Genomic DNA, 25,405 nt, shown 5'->3' with positions numbered 1-25,405 from the left:
TTTTGTCTCCTCACCTCATTTATCTAATTCAGTCATCTTGATTATAGCCTCATGGACTTCATTTTCAGAGAAAGAATTCTGCAAAACAGCCTACACAACACGCTGATTACCGAACAGTTAATTCTAATTAACTTGGGCATGGCAAGAGAATTTTGATCCAGTCCTAGAATACAAATACAGTCTATTTGTACTGGACTAACTCACATAAAACCCAGAGTATGGTCTCCAGACAAAATGGTAGAGTCAAAGAGATCTAATTTAAAGAAACAAATGAGAAAATTAAAATCACAAATAATTTATTCTTTCGTTAGAGTTGATACAGTTTTAAATAGAACAAAGTACACAGTGGTGGAGAGCCTGGCACAGAACCTACAAGCATTTCAATCACAACAAGGCTTCCCGTGCCTATCTGTGCAGACTTGATGCCTATTTTCTACTGACTCACTCACACAGACACAGAGAAACCCCTCCTTTGATTACAGTATGTTGAGAACAGTGTACTTGGCATCTTCGAATTTACAGCACCCTTCTGCTCTGTTTCCAGCCAGAAGTGGCAAAATCTAACTCAATTAAAAAGAGTATGTTCTATTCCCTGGATACAGACAACTGTGAGGACACAGCAACTTACCTTTGGGCTAGATGCTTTCAAAGTCTGCTCCAACAGATGTGTTTAGAAATCTCTCAGTGCATGCTTTCCTGTCAGTGCAATGTCCCGAATCAGCTAACACAATCAGTCTCAAATAATGATTATGTATGTCATGCTTAAAAACAAGGAACCGTAAAATGCAACCTCAAGGCTTTCCATACAGATGAGAAATGCCCCATCAAACGCATTTTCCTGTTACAGTAACTAAGAGGAAGAGAGAGGAACGTGAAGATGCCCTTTACTTATACCCAATTAAGAAAGTTAAAATACAAGTGTGTAAAGTCTCCTGGACTCTTATTCTGTGCCATGAACCAATTATACTAATGTTAAAAAAACAATATGATGAGATCACCACCGAGTCCTCTTTGGTGTGGTTAGAAAGTGTCGACGGTCCTCACTAAGCTCCCTGATTCTCAAACAAGGTAAAGACCAATGCTTCTTCCTTTTCAATTATTGCTGTTTGAGAGGCTTCGTACTTCACTGACACGAACCTGCCAACACTCACAGGTGCAACATAATTATTGCCTTGCATTTTCAAACAGTATTATAAGTCATCTTTACAAAAAGGTTTTAATGCACAAAACTGGAAGGCTTTTAAAAAACTGTCTTTGTACTTAAAAACTGTATCCCAGTGCCCTTGCAAATCTGGTATATAAGAGAGATGCGCACTTCCTCTAAGACCTAACAGTAATATGGTGTGCTTCTGTCTTCTCTCTCACCTGTGTCTTACAGGACACCACAGCCACCAAGCATCTACCGCACTCCACATTAACAGGGTTTCTGATTCTGCCCAGTGCGTAGTGTACCGCCTTGCATATTCATCACACAAAATAAACATAATATACAAAATATTGCTGCTGTAAAAAGTGTACATTTCCCCCCCCTACAAAATAATCTGTGGAAAAGTATGAAACCCCCTTGACCTTCGTAAACATACAAAGCTGTTGACACCTTCAGCCTGCGACAGTCCGTTTGGAACAGTTCCGAAGTCGCAGCAAATGACTTTATGTTGATGCATTTTCTGTCCAATGTTGCCATCTAGAGTAGAAATGTGAAATCAGGTGTATCTGGTAGCTACCAAAGCCTTTACAAACTAACCGACAAAGGCTGCTTGGGGATAAGGCAGCCACTTAGCCAAAGATTTTCCCAAAAGCTAGGCAGCGGAATGGAAGGAGCCTTCACAGGTGTCCACAGTAGAAGGACGACAGTATGCTGCTAACAGAGACTGACTGGAATGTAAGGACATCTTCACTGTTGGTAATTTCCATACTGTCCCTAAAAGATAAATTTAAAAATAGAATTAGATAAGACCTTGACTTAAGTTAGCTTAAGACAAAATATTACAAATGTAATTTCAAAGCCATCATACCAGGAAAGCAAAAAATCCAAACATTTATGTATTAGGTATTATCACTCTAATTCTCCTGATATATTCAACTGTAAATGGACTTTACAGCGTAAATTACAGAAAGGAGTAGTACTTCAAAACCAGACCTGGTAGCACATGCTTGTAACCCTAGGATGGGGGCGGGGGAAGAGCAGGTGGATCTAATGGCCAGTGGAGTCAAAAAAAGTTTCTAGTTTCTGTGAGAAACACATAGACCGCCCCCCTAGACACACACAGACATGCATGAATATACATAACTAAAAATTTAAAAAAATTTAAAGGGTAATTGTCGGTGTGCTGCAGTTAAGTGCCCTATGTTACAGAACCTGAGCCCAACACTGAATTCAAGTTCTAACAGCTGCTACCTTTATCCTTGTCTAAAAAGACTCCAAGACTCAGTTTCTTTTACCCACGAACTGAGAAAGTATGAGCGACATCTCCAGCTCACAACCAGGTCTCTAGTTCCGTCAGGACTATACTAATCCTACCTCTCTGCTATGACCCTAACAAGGACACAAGAAAGGCCTTTCACAATGAGCAGAGTGCCATGGTTTATGCCTGCAGTCCAAGCCACTATGGAGGCCAAAGAGGAGTCTAGAAGTTCTTTTTTTTTTTTTTGATTTTCGAGACAGGGTTTCTCTGTAGCTTTTGGTTCCTGTCCTGGAACTAGCTCTTGTAGACCAGGCTGGCCTCGAGCTCACAGAGATCCGCCTGCCTCTGCCTCCCGAGTGCTGGGATTAAAGGCGTGTGCCACCACTGCCCGGCTCAGCCTAGAAGTTCTTGAGACCACGAATATAGTGACACCTTTTTTCAAAGTAAGTAAGTTAACTTATTAATTGATTAACTGTAACACACCCAATATCAACACTGGTGGGAAAAGTCCCCTGTGCGTGTGTGCAGGGAGATTCTAATGATGGAAGTACACTGTGCACAAGTCCCCTGTGCGCGTGTGCAGGGAGATTCTAATGATGGAAGTACACTGTGCACAAGTCCCCTGTGCGCGTGTGCAGGGAGATTCTAATGATGGAAGTACACTGTGCACAAGTCCCCTGTGCGCGTGTGCAGGGAGATTCTAATGATGGAAGTACACTGTGCACAAGTCCCCTGTGCGTGTGTGCAGGGAGATTCTAATGATGGAAGTACACTGTGCACAAGTCGCTGGAAAGGAGCCTGAAGACTGAGTTCAGGATCCGGAGTTGGAAGGAGAGAATAACCCACAATGACCTGATTACCACAGGTGTGCCACACTGCCAGTGTGCACTTGTGAGCATGTACACATCAGTAAACATATAACAAGGTTTTCATTTACACTAATTTTTAGGGAGTTCCTTTTCTATCTAGGAAGAGACCTCTCTCATTTATTTCTGCTACGTTCACTAACAGTTTCCAGAGGGCTCATCTAATTTGTTCTTCATTCTGAGACCGCTGTCCTCTGTTGTCGTTGAAGTGGTCCTGAATACAATTGCTTCTTGTGTTCTGTGTAACTGGTGGGTACAGGCCAGGAGGCAAACCTATCTCGATTGGAAAAGTGCTAGGCTTTTTCAACAGTGTTTCCAATGCTCTCGCCTGCTCAATGTAAATTCTGGGAAGGCACCCTGTGGAGCTGCCGTCACCTAGGAGGCAATGACACCTGGTAACTATCTAGACTTCCAGGCTGCAAGTCCAGAAGGAGGGCCATTGTCCAGCACACATCCACCACGTGCCTTCCACACTTAGGATTTAGATGAAAAATACCTGGCTGTTCAGGTACTTTAGCTGAAGTTGGATAGAAAGCCTTACCACAGAATACTATACTAGCTAGCTATAAAGAATAGCTTATAATCACAATATGAGCAAATATCAAAGCAATTATGGCAAATAAATCAACTCAGCCTGCAAAGTGGCTTAGCAGGTGGTACCTGCTGCCAAGTGTGATGACGGCGTTCAGTCTCCAGGACCCCCAGAAGGAAGAACCGACTACCACTGGCTGTCCTCTGACCTCCACACACTGCTGCAGGAGCATGTGTGAGCACACACACATGTACAATAAATAAACTTAAAATACATAAAAAGTAAAGAAGTGAGGTAACGTCTAAACTATTCTTTTCTACAGTGAGGAGAAGCCTATCAGTGACGTCCAGGGAGGGATGAATGCAGCGGGCATTTCACAGGTGGCACAGGGAACTTTGGGGCATGTTGAATACTTCATTATTTTGGTTTTGATGACTTCATAGGCATATATAGTTAAAATATATTAAACTATACAACGTAAATGTGTGGTTTGTTAAATGTAAATTACATAAATTAAACCTCAAGAAAGCTACTTTGTTTGTGTTTTCTGAGACAGTCTAATGTAGATCAGGCTTCCATCTCACTATGTCCCCAAGGATGATCACTGTGTCTCAATCTCCCCAGTGCTCAGATTACAGGCATCAGTCAATACCCTTATTATTTCAAAATAGAGAAAGGGAGACCAAGTAATTCAGTGATCAACATTCACTACTGCAGCCATATGTCAAAGCAAGTTGGGAAGGACTGCAGACAGAGGGGACAGCTTCAGGCAGAGGGAGCTGCAAACAAAAGGGCTCTGAGGTGGCCTGATGCATGTTGGAGAAGCAAGAGGCCAATGCAGGGAGGGAACAACTCATGACGTAATACACGGTGCTGAACTATATGGCAGGAGACAGAAAAGAAGTCATCTTTCCTGGGGCCTCCATGAGACTGAAGCCACCCCTGAGGGAAGGTATCAGAACTTGGCTGCTGTTATTAAAAGATCACTCCAGGTCCTATGTGGGGAACAGCAGGATGGAGTCTAAGCCAGGAAGAAAGACCCAGGGGCCAAATGGGTGGCAGTAGAGTGCTGACTTGAAAAGGAGAAGGTTTTAAAAAAATAGTTAGCTACTAGATGCATTCTTACAAAAAGGCTATGAGATTTGTTGCTCAGCTCAGCTTTCAGTTTACCAGAGAGCGGTGCATATGCTGAGGATGAGCCAAGGCTGTCAACCCAAGCCCTGGTTACAGAGATGAAAACGTGAATGCTCTGTGGAGTGTTCACTCTCAATGCCCCACTGTAAATTTATCTATCTGAACCATACAAACTGCCATGATGATTATATCACTACTGGGCTGAAGAACTTGCTTTGGTTTTCATTCTTTCACCCATTCTCAAAAATAAACAGAGCAGACGCTGGACAGGCACGGCCACACACCTGGAGCCCCAGAACCCAAGGAACAAAGGGTCCGACAGCAAGCTGGCTACCTAGACAGAGGAACTGGAGTGCGCTGGGCTCAAGTGAAAGACCTTGCCCCAGTAAATAGACACACAAATGTCATACCACACGCAAATTTAAAAAACCCAACAGATCAATAGGTATAGGATTGCTCAGTGATCCCTTAGATCCCTAAGCACTCTAATCTAGCAAGTCACAGATCAACAGGAGTTCTGTGTAGGACTGCTCAATGATTTATGAAATACCTAAACTCTCTCATCTAGCAATTCAGATGGACTAAGAAGGAAGAGCTGCAATAGCAGAAGTAGGAGAGTGACCTAAAGACCTAACAAGGGCAATTCTAGAGAATCAAGTGCCCTCTTCTGACCTTTACAGGCACTGCGTACAAACAGTGCACAGACATATATGTGGGCAAAACACCCACAGACACAATATAAGCCAAAATAAATAAATAAATGAAATAAAACTTAACTTCTGCCGCCCCCTCTAACCCTCCTCTACTTTGAAGCGGGCACGGCTTAGGCACCCTTCCCCTGTGTGTCAGTCTCCTGTACTCTTGTCTTTACCTGAAAGACAAGAGGGGCTGCCGGCTGACGGAGGGCAGGAAGCACCCACCGCTTGTGGTTCTAACGCTGTTAATGCAGCATCTGGGCTGTCCCTCGGATGAGAACATCTACAGTGGCCTCAGAGCCCTCCTTTATAACTATATACAATTCCATGTTCTACACTCCCTATTTAGTACCTTACAAGTTGTGAATCTATCAAAACATCCTCACTGAAAACCCATGCACAAATCTGAAGCAGTCAATAGCCAATAAATCATTCCCGCAACAAAAGAGAGTGAGAACAGGGGCATTCCTAAGTGCCTATGGCACACATTACAGGTTTTAGAAGTCTGACTGAAAAGAGGAAAACCTAGATAAATAAGATACATTTCAACATTTGAAATCTAAGGGTAGAGAAAAAGACGTGATGATAGACACACGCGGAAGGACTACGCAGAGACGTTCAAATGCAAGAGCTCTGACAGCAAAGGTGTGCCAGGTGAGCTGCACAGAGCTGAGAAAGGCCTGGGCCAAATCCCTCTCAACAATATGGGAGACAGCAGGGAAACACTCATGGACAGTGCGCCCAAGGACAATGAGCTGGTATCTTATTTCAAGTTGTTTCACAAGTAAGAGGAGCTGCTATTGAACAGTGCTGGCATTCCAAAACATTTTAAAGTAGTTATACTATTTGGAGTGGGACAGTGACTAGCAAACAAGAAAAGGGGGCTTGACAACTCTTGCCTGAAAGTCCACTTCCTGGAGGCTGGGACTGGTGGATCATGAGTTCAAAAGCAGTTTGGGCAACATAGTGAAATCTTGACTCAAAAATCAGTAAAACAAACAACAAAAGTCCATGGTGATGAAGAGCAATATGGTGGCTCCACGGGGGCGGGGGGACACCTAACTTACCTGGTCGTACCCATAAGGCCTCTGCTGGGGTGGCTGGGGTGGTCCTGGCTGTGCTGCTCTGTAGCCCCCATACTGCTGACCTTGACCCTGAGGATAATTAGGATACTGAGGACCTGGAGCACCCTGGGAAGGACCTGCAAGACAGTAACACCGACAAACCTGAGCAGAGCAGGGTTAGAGGGGACGGCAGAAGTTAAGTTCCATTTCATTTATTTCTTTATTTTGACTTATATTGGGTCTGTGGGAGTCTTGGCCACATGTATGTAATCCTCCACAATTTCAGGAAAGATTTCAAATAAGATGTTACTACATTCTTGTGTCTAAACTAAAAAGGACAGTTTGGCACCTTGACCAAGGTTAATGGTTGTAGTAGAAGTGAAATACTGGAAAGAAACGTCAATGACAGGAGGTCAAACACTGGAATCCCCGTCAATGACGGGAGGTCAAACACTGGAATCCCCGTCAATGACAGGAGGTCAAACACTGGAATCCCAGTCAATGGTGGGAGGTCAAACACTGGAATCCCCGTCAATGGTGGGAGGTCAAACACTGGAATCCCCGTCAATGGTGGGAGGTCAAACACTGGAATCCCCGTCAATGACGGGAGGTCAAACACTGGAATCCCCGTCAATGACAGGAGGTCAAACACTGGAATCCCCGTCAATGACGGGAGGTCAAACACTGGAACCCCAGTCAATGACCGGAGGTCAAACACTGGAATCCCAGTCAATGACGGGAGGTCAAACACTGGAACCCCAGTCAATGACCGGAGGTCAAACACTGGAATCCCAGTCAATGACGGGAGGTCAAACACTGGAATCCCCATCAATGACGGGAGGTCAAACACTGGAATCCCCGTCAATGACGGGAGGTCAAACACTGGAACCCCAGTCAATGACCGGAGGTCAAACACTGGAATCCCAGTCAATGACGGGAGGTCAAACACTGGAATCCCAGTCAATGACGGGAGGTCAAACACTGGAATCCCCATCAATGACGGGAGGTCAAACAATGGAATCCCCGTCAATGACGGGAGGCACTAAATGTGCACTGGGAGCTGGTAGGACAGACTCAAGATGCAATAAGGCCAGGGCGACTCGTGATAAGAGCAAAGCTCACCTCTGCTTCTATCCGTCAGCCAGTATAACCAAGAAGCAGGTCCAAATAACGACATAATTTATGAATAAAGTTGGGGAATTAATGACATTTCTAACTGTGTGACTAAATTTACATTTGAAGTCATCAAAATGACAGGATTCTACCACCATTAGTAAACTTATCTCCATAGGGCACTGCTGCTCTTGCAGAAGACACGGGTTTTTTTCCCAGCATCCACATGGAAGCTCACAACTGCCTCTAACTCCAGTTCCAAGGGATCCCATGGCCCCTTCTAACCTCCTGAAACACCACACACACACAATGCACATTCATACATGCAGGCAAAACACTCATCCCCATGCAATACAACTAAATAAATCTTAATTACACTCTGAGAAGCAATCACTGTTAACACCTTAACTTTACCCATTAACCAATAATAAGACCCAGAAACAACAAGGGGCTGACTCCGCTGGCTAGGCAGGCGCTCCTACTTTACAACAACAGGAGGATGTTTTCTCAAGCAGAAGCTGACAGCTTGGGCACTTCAATGTCTTCTCCCACAGCCACTTTACACCTACCATAAACACAATGACTGGAGACAATCTCACAAGAGGATAATCAATTTTCAACCTCAAATAAATTCTACCAGGTTACTCAATTATTGCATATTCAGTTTTTTTTTTTTGAGACAAAATGTCTCTGTAACTTTTGAGCCTGCCCTGGAACTAGCTGTTGTAGACCAGGCTGGCCTTGAACTCACAGAGATCCGCCTGCTTCTGTCTCCCCAGTGCTGGGATTAAAGGCGTGACCACCACTGCCCGGCTCACACATTCAATTATTAACTCTATATTAGAAGAGAGTTCGACAAGAGAGGCCTATAAAGGAGCATGATGAGAAGATCCTTTAGGGTTCTTGGTATACAACAAATAGTATTTAATGATAATTCTTCTGTCTTCTTCCAGTAAAAACTATTTTTCACAAACCTGTATGTTTAGCTCATTTAATGACATCAATGTTGTTTTCATGCAATTTCAATAAAATTGATTTGACATGCAAAAGTCATGAAAAGGAAATGCCATTTAGGAGAGGCAAGAAATGTCTTTGGGAACAGAAGAAAACCATGAACAACTACTTCTCAACATATCTATTTAGACTTCTCTTCCTTGGGAAAGACATGATGCCACAGAGTGTTAACACACACCCTGGGAGGACAAAAGAATCTCGGCCTCGGGTAGGGTTCTTCCTTCTCACCATAAGCAAAGATGGTTCCAGACAATAGAAAACACCAATAGTCCAAAGTAATGCATTACTCCTGGGCCAAGCAGAGCACGTTAGCGCTGGCAAGCAGCTGCCGTGCACCACGCACTCATCTCTACATGCAAAATGGTCAAAGACACAGACAGATCATCAAATAGAATTATTTCAAGGCGGATGTTCTAATAGACTTTTCCGTACTAAAAGTATTAGGAATTAAATCTAGAGCCTTGTGCATTCCAAGCAAAGAAAGCCGGCAGAGCTCTTCACAGGAAACACAGCTGTACTTTCCCTATCCTCTGTATGATGCACACATTTAGGAAATACTCCTCAGACGTGTGAAGTGCTTTGAACTAAAACGACACATTGCCTTTATGGATTCTGAGTAATCTTTCCCTTTGCACTAAAAAAGGTACTTGTGTACCTAATTATCATTAATCTAAACTCATACAAAGCTGCTTCCTGTTCATACATGTCAAACAGACCCACAAATTCATTCTTGCTTTTAAAGTAACTGTTACCTTGCTGTTAAACAATGTCTTGAGTCTGTAGCCATTTCTGAATGGATTATTAGTTTACCTAAGAGGAACATCTGTATGACTGTGTCTATGGTATGTGCTCACATGTATGTACATGCTCATGTTAAATCTGTTTCCTTTTTTGAGACAGACTCTCACTGGCTGATTCACTGGGTAAAATTCAGTGCTGCCCAAGGGAACCTCCTGCCTCTTCAGTACCGTGACTAAGGATGAGTACCCTTAGGTGGGTGCTGAGGTTCTGACTCAGGTCCTCATCCTTATGTGGTAAATACTTTTACCAACTCAATCATTTTCCCCATGCCTTTAAAAGGAACAGTCTAAAACAATGGGGCTAAAATAATGCGTATAGAATTAAATGGGCTGGAGAGAGATGATGCAGTAGATAGGGACACTTGTCACCAGACCTGATAACCTGAGTTCAGTTTCCAGGACACATATGGTAGAAAGAAGCGACTCCTACAAGTTGTCCTGTGACTTCTACAAGTGCATTGTTTCACATGTATTCACATATGCACAATAAATAAATGCTTAAAAATGAAAATAAAATGGAGGTTAAATACCACTTGTATATTACAAGAACAACCATGACATCTTTTCGTAGGGAAGAAAAATAAAGTAGTTCTCACCATAGCCCTGCTGCTGCCCTGGGTAGCCCTGTTGCCCTGGGTACTGCTGCTGCTGCGGTGGGTACCCTTGCTGTGGAGGTGCTCCTTGATAAGCATCTTGCTGTTGGCCGTACTGTGAGTTTCCTACAGAAGAAACGGAGAGGAGGAGAACAAAGCACTGAGAAGTCTGCCTAGTTAAAGTTTTTGCTTTTCCCTCTAAGATGCACAGCCAACAATACAAGAACAAAATGAAATGCCATATTGATTTTTAAAAAGTTAACAAAACAAAGAAAAAACTCAAACCAAACAGAAGGATTTCGGCCAAACAAACTGCAGTTAAAGCCAATGTGCAAGGTTGAACTGCAGCTCTTTCAGCGCCTCTGCCATACGAGCATTACAGTTACTGGAGCACCACAGTCCTAAGATCATGACTATGCTAAATAAAATAAAAAAGACAAAATTAAAGACAGCTACAAGAGCACACACTAGCTACACGACATCAGCAAGCTGTTCCCTAAAGGCACTATGCTGAGATGTAAATAATACATATGTACAAACACACACGAGGGGTAAGGGGAGTGGGGATTGATGGATTTATGTTCAAAGAGGAAATTTCCACGGAGCAAAAAAGCATTTCTCAGTGTTTTAGTCTTTTTACTGCTGTTAGAAATGGCACGTCACGGTTACGTTCTAAGTATCTGTAAGGTTGTTCTGGGACCCTGTAACTTTCCAGACAGCCAGCAACTTAGTGCTCTTCAAGAGCTCTGCATGGGAAACACTGTCCTGCACAAGAACTGCATTCCTGGAAAGGGGTGTGCGTGTGTCCGTGTGTGAAGGTATATAGATACCTCCTTCGTAGTAATGTGGTGAGGAATCCTCGTAAGGCCTATCGTAGCCTTGTTCAGGATACGACGGTTGCTGATAACCGTAATCACTATGACCTACATCAATTCGACAAGAGACAGGAAGAAACGTTAATGGCCACTGAGTGAAAACCCTACAATTAAACTTTAAGATAAAACTGAAGAAAAGAAAGAAAAAGAAATGGAAATACATAAAAAATAATTTTAATTGCATTAGAAGTATTTACCAACGTGAATGCTTTCACAGTGAGCTAATGTGCACTTTCTCAAAGCAAAGAGCAGCAGTTTTAGAAATGTCACACTCATTCTCTTAACTCTGATAATCCTCACTGAGGGGGAAAACCTTACATTCTATGTTTAAAAAGAAAATTAGAACATTTAGGCCTCTCACATGTGAGTACATCAAGTTAAATCAGAATGAACAAAAGATGTAATTATCATATTTTTCAAACCCCTGTTCTGCTGGTCACCACTTCCACAGCTTATGTTAAAAACAACACAAATTATATAAGAGGTCCTTAAGTTTTCCCCCTGAAAGCTGAAGTGAGTTCTTAACACTCTAGATTTTATTGCATCAAGTACAAGTGTTTTTCACAGTATTTTCAGATACAAGAACAAACTTTAAGATAGCGTCTCTCACCCTGGCTTCTTTGAACTCTCTGTAGACCAGACTGGCCTCAAACTCACAGGGATCCACTTGCCTGTGCAGGCCAAGTAAAAATGTATTTCTTAATGCTGTCATTTTAGGCTTCTTAAGAAATATTTCTAGAGTATCTTGAATATAAAAGTTCATAAGATTTGTTTACTAAATTAGAGAACACCTTAAGTTTATGACACAGCAACTTTAACTGGTAGACTATTTTCTTATTCTTTTAAGTTTCACTTTTTAAAAAAATATAGGAACTAACGTTTTCAGTTGCTAACACATAGTACTAACGTTCTGCGAATGCGTAATCAGGAGGAAGGGCTACCGTCACAGATAAATGTTACGCTCCTTGTGTTAGTACTGGAGACCAGAGTTCTGTTGGGGTCCACCATGCCCATGCCGCCCCTAAGCACTGCCTACTGCTGCTCTCCTGCTTTTACTGAGGGTTTGCAGTTACACTCTGAGAGCAATGTTCCCTGCTAGCCCTCTGCTGAAAAACTCAGCCAGTTATTCATCCAGGTATTTATGGACATGATCATTTCTGAACATGAAAACAGATACTCAATTTTGCCTAAGAAAATACAACTGTTGACATAAACGGAATACTCTATATATGTCAAGACATACTTATACACACCTGTAAAAACATAACCATTTAAATTTAAAACATACCAGCATAAGTAATTATAACTTTTAAACTTTAATATTTACAAAAGTAGTGTGTCTACTATGAATAGAAAGGTTTAAAATAAGATAAATTTTACATTTGAGGAAATATTCAAGACCAAAAACTACCAAGTTCAACATAACTGCTTAAGATGTACATTAAGCTTGATCTAAAAATTAATTTATTCTCAGATTAATTATGTTTACCAGGTAATTATCACCTTTTAAATTTTTCTGTAAACATACTATTAGCTTATTAAAGTTTCTAAATTAAAAAACTTAATATATCTACAAAGAAATAAGGGAAGAAAGAAAGAACAACATTCTTACTATTTCATGGCAAGAAAATCTGAGATAAAGGTACTGTTTTAACCAGAATTACCTAGATATACCATCATTACTAATAAATGTTTATTGTGTATAAAGTTCTCTCTGCTTTATCAGGAACTCTTTGGTGACAGTCGGTGTCTAAAGCAGATGTCCCTGCATCCCTTAAACGCTGATGGAAAGCGGCAGAGGAAATGCCTTTGTAACAAGCCAAACTCCATCTTCTTGCTAGCTTGCACTAGGTTCTAGCCAAGGGGTCCTAACATTTTACCCTAACACTTCTTTGCCACATAATGTAAATTTAAAATAACAATGGAATTTACTCTATAGATCAATATTTTGGCAAAGCAGTTCATTAGACAAATCACTGTAATACAGTCACTGTCACTTTACCAGTTCTGTAAAAAGATTTTGAAATGCACGGTAGAAATTTACTTGTATACTTTCTTAGCATGTAGTTCTTCCTCAGTACAGTCAGCATCTCATAGTTACCTTCCCTTTAAAGAGGGCTGGGGGAAGCCACAAACTAAAAATCCCAATGTTCTGTTTGCTCAGTACTAGTCAGTGTGCCTGTCTCTTGTAGACACATCTTTTCTCAAAGGCAAACACATAAGCTACAGTTCTTTCACAAGAATGTAACATTAAATAAAATGAAAAATATTCAGGAATTATATCCTCTATAGTTCTACAGAGCCATAGTCTTTAAACTAATGAGTGAAACCTTATAGCATGTGAATTAAATCTCTACAAAGATATTACAGAAGAAGAAGGAGAAGGGGGGGGAGGGGGAGGAGGAGGGAGGGGGGGAGGGAGGGGAGGAGAGGGAGGGAGGGAGGGAGGGAGGGAGGGAGGGAGGGAGGGAGGGAGGGATCAGTAACGTTTGCGGCAGGTTCAAATGAACCATCCCAAATATAAAAAGATGTTCATTTTATGTGAGAAAACATTCTAGTGACAGAATGCACCTCCTGATGGCACTAACAATAACTACAAATATGCTCTGAATTAGTTACAAATGCGTTTACTGTTGGTACTGTAGAAAACCCAAATGTCTCTAAATAAAGAAACGAGACGTAGTTTCTTCACCCTTCATTAAACTATGAAATGCTGTCTACATCAAGACTGGGCAGGGATAGAAAACGGGAAGGTTAGCATTAGGAGAGGTTACCATCAGGGTAATACTGCTGGTTCATGCCTTCTGGAGGACCTTGTCCACCATGACTGTATTGGTCCCCATAATAGTCTTCCTGGCCTGAGAACTGCTGTGGTGGGCCTGAAAAACCACAACCAGTCAAGACGTAAATCATTTGTTCTCTATGGCATCACAGGTGCTCTTCCTAATCTCATGCTACGAGAGACTACTCCTCAGCTGCAGACCCCTCCAGTGCTCTGGCCCTTCTGACACTCTTAATGACTTCCACACACACTTACATATACACACAGCAGGTCCACAAGTCACATTTACAAAGTCAATCTAAGACCATACAAATAATATCCAACAATACCAACTCAGACAAACAGCCTCTCAGAGGGGCTGAGGCTGGTAGGAAGCTCGTTTCTTTTGGCTTTAGTTAGAGCACTTTGTAAAATTGGCTTTGTTCTTGGTCATATATTTAGTAGCTTCTTTAAAAAGGCATTTTCTGTTGTAAATTTTGATAGAAAGCTTTATGATGTAATAGTTTCCTAAAAATACCAGATAAAAGGAAGCTGTGTGCTGGGAAGCTCCTCTATGCCTCAAGACTCCAGCATCCTAAACCCTGCTACCTTAGGGGTGTAAGGGGAATCCAAAAAAGCCCTCGATTTACCTAGATAAAAAGTTCATTAAAACATAAAGCCTTTCAATTGCTGTTATTTACATTAAGCAAGGAACAGTCCAAATGGCCTCTCACCCTGCTGCGGTGGTCTATATGGAGGCATCTGTCTCTGGCCCATCATGTGGTTGCCTTGGTTAACTTGACCCATCATGCCCATGGGGGGCTGCTGTCCTTGGTAGTGCTGCCCACCTCCAGGTGGCATGTTGTACTGCTGCGAAGGAGGCTGCTGATGCATCATGGGACCTGAGGATATATAAAACATTAACACACAATATTCTGGTATAACACTTCAACAACTTAAGAAAGATGCAACAATGTCTTACAACATAGGTCACAAAATGTGCAATCTAACAAAGGAAACGGTTCAAGGATGAGTGAGTCTTTGCACAAAGCTCACACACCCAGATTCATGTGCAAGGAAAACAAGCAAATCTCAGGGCCACTGACGTCATTTTCCAAAAGTCAAAATGTAGACAGTAAACAACCTCTTCCTGAACACGGGCATTTTCTACACCGTGTTACCTATACCATCTTTCAAGCTGGGCGGCGGTGGCGCACGCCTTTAATCCCAGCATTCGGGAGGCAGAGGCAGGCGGATCTCTGTGAGTTTGAGACCAGCCTGGTCTTCAGAGCAAGTACCAGGACAGGCTCTAAAACCGCAGAGAAACCCTGTCTCAAAAAACCAAAAAAAAAAAAAAAAAAAAAAAAACCTATACCATATTTCCAGACAAAATATCTTACTATAGTATTAGAAAACCTAAGAAAAGTAAAACTCCACAAATGTTAAACCAACAAAAGAAACAAACTTCTGGATTTCCATTTCTTTCTTTTTTTTGCAGAGGGAAGATAAAGATTTATTTACTTGCACGTATGCGAGCTTGCAGGATGTCTGCACATCATATATACATGCAGGAGCCCAAGGAGGCTGGAGAAGGGCATGGGATCCCGCAGAACAGGGAGCATGAATGTTGGGAAGGGAAATCAGGTCCTCTGTAAGAGCAGCAAGCACTCTTAACTACCGACCATCCCTCTGATCCTACCCTTTTATTCTTCTTAATAGACATTTATTCAACTCTGGTAGGTAGAAACCTGTAAACGCACTTCACAAACAGGTAAGTTGAACAATTTGAGGACAAAATTTCAAAAAAGAATCTTTCCCTTTCCAAAATCTCAAAAGTTTTATAAACTTGAAATCAAAGGACTAAAATGTTTCTTTTTTAAGTTAAAATGTATCTGTGTGTATGGGTGTGTGCCTCTATGTACCAAGTGCCTGCATACCCAGAGGTGGAAGAGGACACAGATCCCCTAGAATTGGAGTTACAAACACTTGTTGGCTGCCATGTGGGTTCTGGGAACTGAACCAGAGTCCTTTCTTTCTGAGGGCAGCTAAGCCTTCTCTTCAGCCTCCAGGACTGAAGTAGGCATGGGCGGTCCGTATATGGTGGTTCTGTTGAACTTGCCCATATTGGGTTTCATGGTCGAAGTTGGTGAGGACGACTGACCAGGTCTCTTCCTCAAAAGAGCACCAGATCTCACTACAGAGGGCTGTGTAAGCCACCATGTGGTTGCTGGGAATTGAACTCAGGACCTTTGGAAGAGCAGTCAGTGCTCTTAATCACTGAGCCATCTCTTAAACTCTCTCACCCTGCCCCTTGCCTCCCCACCCTAAAAACTACCAGGAAAAGGAATGTAATAGAGCATGGCTCAGAAAACAGACCTATACAGTCTCCAGAGAGAGAGGCCAGGACACACAAGGGCCACTGCTGCAGCACAGTGAGGATGTGCCGTCCCACGCCATCACCTAGCAGTGCAAACTGTCCCCTAGAGGGCCTCAGAGCTCCTCACTCTACTCTCTCACCACTGCAGTCTCGGGAGTGTCGTCTGTGGATCCCACTTACCCTCACTCCGGGGTGACAAGACCAGAGAGCATAGGGAAGTTCTCCAGGCAAAAGCGACACAGATGAGTCAGAGGCTCGTTAATAATTTAAACAAACATTGTAACAGCCAAGCGAGCCCACTCCTGTAAGTTTCCAGGAACAACGTGAGCCTGAAACTTTACCTCCCTGACAATGTGACCAACTGTTTGGTCTCAAGAAATGCGTTTTCAGAGCTATTTTTTTTCCTATCCACTTTTGTCTGTTCGGCTTTGCTTCAGATTCTTTTCTCTCTAGTTTTTAATTTCATAACTATACACTTTCCGAGCTTACTCTGAAGTCTTCAATGTGGAGATGAGCTCCTCAGAGCTAGGAGAAGGTGGCTCAGTAAGAGGCGAGGAAGCAAGCACGAGATCCGGCACAGAAACCCTCAAGCCTTCACTCGCACTTCCCATGACCCTCTGGCAACCAAGGAATCCAGACACCAAGACCAGACAGCTAACAGTACTCAGCAAAGAGACAGACAGACCTCAAGTCCAAGGTCAAAGTGCATGCCTGCTTTTTTCTACATTTTTTTTTTCACTTGCGCTTCTCAAAAATAAGGTTTAACAGAGTTCACAGACCCAAAGCAAACTTGGCCACAGGAAAGGTCTAAAACAGCCATTCATTTCACTGAATTTATTGCCAAAAAATGAGAATTTAAATGTGCAGCATGCACATGCCTAGAGTCTGAAGAGGCACTGAAGTCCCTGGAACTAGACTTACAACTGCTCTGTGGGTGCTGGGAACTGAACCCAGGTCTTCTAAAACAGAATCAAGTGTTCATCCCTCTAGACTCATAAACTTAAAACTCTCAAGTACATTTCCTATATGATAAGGTATTTATGATGCTATTACTCATAATTTTATTGACAACCTCACTGTACTTTGCATAATTTCATTTTCAAGAAATGAAGGCTTCTTTACCTTAGTTTTGGTCTAAAAAAATTTTTCAAAGAACTCTTAGCTTAGAAGTAACAGTTATAGTTAAACCATATCTGTATACTGGAGCCAAAATGAAGAGGGGTGGAATCCACAAACATCCAGCACAATGACACTCGAAAGTTCCTCCAGGAGAAAAGCAGTTCCAACAGAGTCACAGCCAGGCAAGACCACACCATGAGCCCTGTCTCTTAGGACTGCCAGCAGCTCCAATCCCAAAGAGATCAACAACCACTTTCCTTTATTCTGTCACTTCCCTCTTGGGACCTTGACACCATTCAGATCAGGCTCTTGCACCACCCTCTGGAAGGCTTAACCACAGAGACCTGAGAACCCCCCCCCTCCCCCCCCCCCCCCCCCCCCGTCATTGTTTAGAATGCTGTTGTTTTCCTAACACGCCAATGGAAACAAAGGCTACCAATTCGAAGAATGCACACTACAGAGAAGGGCAGGCTTGCAAAATGAATCCATTACAGATAATCATTTTCGGCAAATAACAGCAACATGTCCTTTTTCCCTTCACAGATATTCCTTGTTTTTACATAAATTATTTTGATATTGGGTATACTACAAAGTATGATAATACATAAAGATATATAATACTTTATTAACCTAGAATATATTTTCAAGTTATCTGCAAAGGACATAAAACAAATACTCACCATCCATTTTGAATTTTACAACTTATCACACCATTTATAATTGCAATTCTATATTAAACACATGAAAAATAGCCCCAAATGCTACATCTTATATTACTGGAATCCTTAACTCCAGTGAGAATTTTGTCAAGAAAAACATTTGAACGCTTCTTATTCTGTCGCAGGCCAAGGCCAGGCGCCTGGGTGACTGACAGGTGACTGGTACTGTCACCATCACACTCCGACAAAAAGAACTTACAGATGTTAGAGTTCATTAACTCATGACATTCATCGCACACGCGCACATCTGTCCACCACTTCCACCTTCAGACACTGTCTTTCCAGGCAGTTACTTACATTAACTATTCTCGACAGCTGGGACTCTCAGTCCTAATGCCCCTGTCTTCTAGGGGACATTCAGCAAGGCAGAGACACTCTTGGGGGTCCAAGAAGGAGTAAGAGGCACTACAGTCGCCTACGTGTAGAGGACATATACACAGACAAACAACTCCTTGACGTGTTGCACAGTACCCTTAACAAGGAACTAGCTACACCCTCAAAACTGTCAAGAGCAGCGAGGAAAGGAACTCTGGGTTCGCACCAGCATCACAGGCACCTACACAAAGTACTCCAAGAACTAGATTGTGAAGGATTACTAGGGACTGAAAAATAAAAAGGAGTGTAGCGTGGATCAATAAACCTAACAACAGACAAAGCTTGAGTTTATTTTAGCTAGCCACCCCTCAGAACTAGACTACACAATGACTCACAAAGACAGTCAGTGGTAAACATCTCTTGTTGCCTGAATTGACTTCCAAAATTCTCCATGTGTGTGGCAACACACTGTGCTGCGAAAGAACCCTGTCTACCTAAATGCTAGATGGACTACATTTGAATACCTAGGCTTGATTTAGAAAGAGAGCTCAGTTGGCACACTGCATGCCTAGCACACATAGAGCCCCAGACTGGACCCCCAGCACTATGTAAGCCAGGCATGAAGACGCATGCCTGTAGGCATGCAGGCAGAAGGATCAAGCATCAAAAGTCATCTCCAGACAGCCACAGGCTGGAGCTAACAGCCTGGGCTACAAAGCAAGGAGGTCCATGGGAGGACTTGGAGGGAAGAGCAGGAACGGGAAAATGCTGTAATTATTTTACTATTTAAAAAAAATCATAACTGTACAGTAGTACAGAAGGACGTTGGTTTTTAAATTTGTTATGGCAGAAGGACATACCGTCAATCAACACACATAATACAGTGTGACCAAAGCAAAACAACATCTGACCGTCTTAAACAAAGAATATAAGGGAAAAAAATATGCAATTATGCAATGAATGCTACTAAGATTTCTCTCGACAGCCTAGGTGTGCGTATGGGATAATACAAAGCATGCCAGGTTTGGAGGTGATTCCTGGCTGTGTCTATGCTTCATATATCTTCCAGTTTTCATATTAAACACAGGTTAACTTTGATGACAGGAAAGTGATATATTGTAACAAAATATCTCAACTACAACTGAAAGGTTGCAATACTCTTCAAACTCTTTATCTCAGCAACTGTGGTATCAGCATATTCTTAGGACCCCAGTCTTGATGGGGAGGAAGAACAAAGATGGCATGACTCGCTTATTCAGAACATGTTACCAGACAAGACACCCCTATGGGATACTTCAGGTAACTCTTTTGTTTGCTAATTTTCTATTCTCAAAATTTAGTTAGTGATTCATGACTTGGGATCTGCCCCACAGCAGTGAAGCCAGTACTGGAAACAGTCCCCTTTAATCCCATATACTATAATCATTTCAATTTCTAAACTAGAGGTCCTATAGTTCCTAAACCTAGTTTGAGTTGGAGTCATGAGGCAGAAGTCATAACTAGAGATACAGATTAATCATGAGGGCAATCTATTAATCAAATCTACCTAACGGAGCCCACAACACTACGTATGCATCTTCTCACATCCATGCCAGGTGAGCGATGCCTCCTGGTGCTCAGAGACAACAGAGGCAGCACCCCTGGAGCCCCTCTGGATGCTGCCTGTGCACTCGTCCGCTTCTTGATGGGACTCTGTCGAATGCAGAATGCATTCAGTTGAATTACTCAAGTTCTTCCAAAAGTCACAAGACCTAAAGAGGTTAGAAAACCCTCACCTCTCCACTCAGAAGTGAAGCGAGTCTTAGTGACCAGAAATAAATTAAGAGGATTGATGGAGGAGGGTCATCTGTCTATGTGTTACTTTCATTGGTTAATAAAGAAACTGTCTTGGCCCTTTGATAGGACAGAAAATTAGGTAGGCGGAGTAAACAGAACAGAATGCTGGGAAGAAGGGAAGTGAGGCAGATGCGATGAAGCTCCGACCCAAGATAGACGTAGGCTAGAATCTTCCCGGTAATCCACAACCTCGTGGTGCTACACACATTAATAGAAATGGGTTAATCGAGACGTCAGAGTTAGCCAGTAAGAGGCTAGAGCTAATGGGCCAAGCAGTGTTTAAAAGAATACAATTTGTGTGTTGTTATTTTGGGTGTAAAGCTAGCCGTGTGGAAGCCGGGCAGGACGAAAAGCAGGCCTGCTCGCCTCATCACTACAGAGGATATAGCTGCAATAAGACAATTGAAAAAAAGCAATGTGAATGTTTTACGTTCATCATCTAAAAAGAAAAAGTCTGAAAAACTCTGACCAAATGGCCTCATATAAATTCTGCAAACGCTACTGACTGGAACTTCTCCAGGAGTCACGCCACTTCATCCTTATCACCATCATTAGTAGTGGGAGACATGGAGGGGGAAGAGACATTGTTTATTTGTGTTTTGCCTGCACATATGTATAAGTGACAGGAAAGCAGGAGCCAGCCAGAGGGCAGTCGGGCAGGGGATAAGTTAGAACAAAGTATAATGAAACACACAGATGACAGTACCACACTGGAGCCCAGTACTTTATATGCTCATTTATAGAATCCATTTCAATATTCAAAGTCCAAAGGAATTCCACAATTTTACTACTCTGTCTTACAATCCTGTGAGGCCTCAGGACATCAGCACCAGTGGTATAAGCTAGCAGATTATTTCTCCACTTCTTAAGCAAATAAAAGATAAAGAGATATACATATACATATATAAAGATATCCACAGATTTATTTTATATGAGCTAGTAAAAATTAAAATTTTAAAAATTTGGGAGTTAATTTTTCCCCACTAATTTCAAATTCAAAGTAGAGATGTGAGAGGGGCAACAGAATCCTTATAGCAATTTACAAAAGAAGCTGGGGGAAGCTGCTAGAATGAATGCAGAGTCCTGCAGAACTAATTTAGAAAACTACTGCAACTGGGAGGTGGCAAGGGGTAGGCTGAGAAGCAGCTTGGTGATAAAATACTTGTCCAGTACGTATGCACCTATGGGCACAACCCCAGCAAGAAAATCTAAAGAGAAAACTACAGCATAATCACTCAGTTCATAAAAATATCATTAAGCATTAATTACAAATATATTATTATATTTTATATAATATATTACAATCTATAAATACAATATATAATATAATGAATATATAAATTTTATTATATAAATATATAAATTATGCATAATATAATCAATATATAAAATATATTATATAATATATAAATATATTATAATAAATAGCTGAAAGGTGGTGGCCCACACCTTAATCCCAGAACTTGGAAGGCAGAGGCAGGCAGAGCTCTGTAAATTCAGGCCAGCCTGGTCTACAGAGTGAGTTCCAAGACAGGCTCCAAAGCTATACAGAGAAACCCTATCTTGAAAAATAGTGTGTGTGTTATATGTTAGTAAATGATACAATGCATTAGCTAATTGTCATGTGATTATGTCTTTTTTTTTTGCAATACAACTCTTTTGAGTTTTTATTCTATTGTGCTCCATCACTTAGCAAAATCTTCATCCTTCCTTTTTGCAAACTCAGGTTTGCACTCATTCTACAATGTGCTACATTTCTGACCCTAAACATAAGCCAGACCTTAGAATTTCACCACTATTTGTTTCCATAACAACAACAACAACAAAAAAAAAACACATTAAAAATGGTAGCCCCCTGAGGAAGGAGGAGTCTAAGCTAAAGAAAGGCCAGACTGGCGTACACAGCGCAACTTTATCTCAAAACAAACAGGCTGGAGAGGTGGCTCAGTGGTTAAGATCACTTATTCTTGCGGAAGACCCGGGTTTGGTCCCCAGCATCCACCTGGTGACTCACAGCCATGCATTAACTCCAGCTCCAGAGGGCGCCCTCTTCTCCAGAAGCATCAGCCCACACAGTACACACTGCACCCACGCAAACAAACGCACATACAAAATAAATCTTAACAAAGCAACCCACGCACACAGTGGGGGAAAAAAAAGTGAGTACTTTTAAATATCATTCTAGTGTTTCTTGATACAAAGATAAACAGGTCTAAGGATTTTTGTCATTTTTAATGAAAAACAAAACCAAACCAAAACACAAAAGTAATCCTTATTAAATTTGAGGCTTGGGAACAGAACAGTACCAAGGGTTAGACCCAGGACTTTGGGGCCTGTGAGAAATTTTTAAGAGGGAAAAAAGTTCCTTTTCATTTTTAGAATTGTTCCAGCCTTCTAAACAAGGACTATCCATAGACACAGCAGTGTGTTCCCACCTCTGCATGCTTTTATGTCTAAATAGAAAATGTAAAATATGTAGCTTATTTTTATAAAAACTACCTAAAAGAAATGTTTTATGATGAAACAACAACAAAAACTTAATGAAACCTTCATTCGCCATTCTAGTTTTTCATCCAATAGATCCCAGATCACAATTATAACAAGTCCAGACTGTCGAAAAGTGATGGCGCACGCCTTTACCCCAGTACTCAGGAGGCATAGGCAGGCAGAGCTCGGCAGGTTCGGGCTCTGGTCTACAGAGCGAGTGCCATGACAGGTTCCAAAGTTACAGAGAAACCAAACCCTTGTCTCAAAAAACCAAAAAAGAAAAGAAAAATGAAGAAGAAGAAGAAGAAAAAAGCCCAGACTATATTAGTATTTTGAAATTATGTAAATAATTTTAATACAACCAGTTCTTCCTTTATCTGAGTACCTTTGAGTGATCTGATCTTTTTCTATAATCAAGATCAAGGCTCACCATTATAGTGTTAGCGGGAAACATGGTACCAGGGAAAGTTCCAAGAATCCACAAGGATGACCCCAGCTAAGACTCTAAGTAATAGTGGAGAGGGTGCCCAAACTGGCCTTCCCCTGCGATCAGAGTGATCACTACCTTAATTGTCATCATGGAACCTTCATCCAGTAACTGATGGACGCAGATGCAGAGGTCCACAGCTAGCACTGGGCCGAGCTCCCAGAGTCCAGTTGAAGAAAGGGAGGAGCGATAATATGAGCAAAGGGGTCAAGACCATGGTGAGAAAACCCACAGAGACAGCTGACCCGAGCTAGTGGAAACTCACTGACTCTGGACTGATAGCTGGGGAACCTGCACAGGAACAAACTAGGCCCTCTGAATGCGGGTGACAGTTGTGTGGCTTGGGCAGTTTGTGGGGTCACTGGCAGTGGGATCAGGATTTATCCCTAGTTCATGAACTGTCTTTTTGGAGCCCATTCCCTATGGAAGGATTTCTTGCTCAGCCTAGGTATAGGGGGAGAGCCTAGGTATAGGGGGAGGGCCTCGGTGCTACTTTGTTGGCTTCCCTCTGAAGAATAGATGGGGGCTGGGGTGGGGGAAGGGTGAGAGGAGTGAAAGAGGAGGAAAGGGAGAGAGAACTGGGATTGGTATGTAAAATTAAAGACTGTTTTATAAAAAAAAAGTGTATGTAAATTTAAAAAAACAAGGCTCACTACATTCTGCATGAAATAGCTTTAAGGAGCAATGTGCCAACCGCGTTAATACAGCAATCAGCAGAACAGAGTTACTGGTTTCTAATTATTTACAGGACACTTAAAAGAAAAACGTGAAATCAGCTTCACGGAGACTGGTAATAAACTGCAGTGCGCTCCAGTATGCTAAGCAGCTAGCCATGGGCGCAGAGGCACGCCCACCTTTAGAAGGAGCTGCCCTGCTCAAACACAGGGCAGTCAGAAGTGGCAAGGCAGGGGCAAAGGACCAGGCTGGTGACTTTTAAGACAGTGTGCCTGGATGGCAGACCACACACCCCAGTGTTCTAACACGAAACAAAATGCTGCCTTTTCCGGTGACCAGCATTATGAAGCAGTCCAAATAAAATGTGCAAAAGGCAAACAAGCTTGAAAAGGCAAATTCAGCAATTTAATTTCTAAACACAAATGTAAAGACTCAAGGCTTCAACTCAGTGCATGCTGTTTTCTCATGAGCACCACTGTGCGTTACTTCACACTCCAGACAGAGCCTGTCTTCGACCAAAAAGCAAACCAATGAGAGTACAGCAGCTACTTCAGGCAGACCTCAGTGCTGGGCTTCAGCAATGGAGAGGCTGAGGCAGAACTGCAGCAAGTTCAGGCTAACCTCGACTACACACTGCGAATCTGTCTTCAGTTCTCAACGGAACGCCTGGACGAGCCAGCCAGGACAGGAAAATGTACCCATGAAATCTCCGTGATACAAGACTGGCATGACCACCAACTGACATGCCAATATGAAGAAATGTCACAAGGTCCGACACCTAGACAAGAGCTACAAGACAAGAGAGGCTGACAAGAGAGGGAGATCAGGCTATTCCCAAATGTGATAGGTATCTGACCCCCATTAGTCAGCCATAAACATAAATAATGCTAAATGAACTCAAGTTGTATGTGCATGTGTGTATATATGCAAGTGCACACGCACACACATACAAGAACAATTACGGAAGAGATCATGAAGTGGAAGAAGGGGCACGAGGGGGCCAGAGCTGGGAAGAGGGAGAAGCGAGGGCACAGGTACCTTGATTTGGCTGCATGTTCATGTTTGGTCTGGGACCATAGTTTCCCATTGGCTGCCCTTGGCTCATTGTCATCTGGTTCTGCACAGGCATGCTCTGGGATGATGGCACCGAATGGTTGTAGCCTCCCATGGAGCCGTGGCTACTTGAAGGCATATTCATGGAACTGTTTGTCATGTTGAGCTGATTGGGTCCAGGTCCCTGCATTGGTATATGGTTGGGCCCTTTGAAGAGAAATGGTCAGAATGGAAAATGAGTTAAAGGGATACATGGTACAAGTTTTTATTACTGCAGTGCAGCCTAAGCAACAACTTGAATATTGAGTCGACAGGAACAGTGAACAGTTTAAACAGGTAACTCTGACAAGGTCTGTGCTGCTATTTTCCCAGCTTAAGAGAGGAGGAAATTGACCTCGGAAAACCAGGAATTGTATGAGAGGAGTAAGGAAGGAACACTAGCTTGCTAGGCAATGAGACTCATGGAGTATTAAGTGTGCGGTTCT

At 42.3% G+C, this 25,405-nt stretch overlaps 1 protein-coding gene across 4 annotated transcripts in view; it reads right to left on the bottom strand.

Annotated features, from left to right (window-relative positions):
• Nucleotides 1-279: 279 nt before the first annotated feature.
• The window catches only part of Ss18 (SS18 subunit of BAF chromatin remodeling complex), a 55,810-nt gene continuing 30,684 nt past the window's right edge, over nucleotides 280-25,405 (bottom strand). Inside the window, exons 5-11 of one of the 4 annotated variants that reach the window (XM_075969264.1) lie at nucleotides 24,906-25,127; nucleotides 14,587-14,754; nucleotides 13,866-13,970; nucleotides 11,047-11,139; nucleotides 10,220-10,342; nucleotides 6,700-6,833; nucleotides 280-1,921 (exon numbers count right to left, since the gene is read on the bottom strand). In XM_075969264.1, coding sequence (XP_075825379.1) covers nucleotides 1,895-1,921; nucleotides 6,700-6,833; nucleotides 10,220-10,342; nucleotides 11,047-11,139; nucleotides 13,866-13,970; nucleotides 14,587-14,754; nucleotides 24,906-25,127 — 872 coding nt within the window. In that variant the 3' untranslated portion in view covers nucleotides 280-1,894. The remainder of the gene's footprint in view (nucleotides 1,922-6,699; nucleotides 6,834-10,219; nucleotides 10,343-11,046; nucleotides 11,140-13,865; nucleotides 13,971-14,586; nucleotides 14,755-24,905; nucleotides 25,128-25,405) is intronic. The other 3 variants (XM_075969265.1, XM_075969266.1, XM_075969267.1) reach the window with 3 other exon arrangements.

The sequence above is a fragment of the Microtus pennsylvanicus genome, chromosome 4, assembly GCF_037038515.1.
Source record: "Microtus pennsylvanicus isolate mMicPen1 chromosome 4, mMicPen1.hap1, whole genome shotgun sequence".
In the NCBI taxonomy this organism is placed as follows: Eukaryota; Metazoa; Chordata; class Mammalia; order Rodentia; family Cricetidae; genus Microtus; species Microtus pennsylvanicus.
Note: the sequence above shows the minus strand (reverse complement) of the source record. Positions and strands in the feature narration are given on the sequence as shown.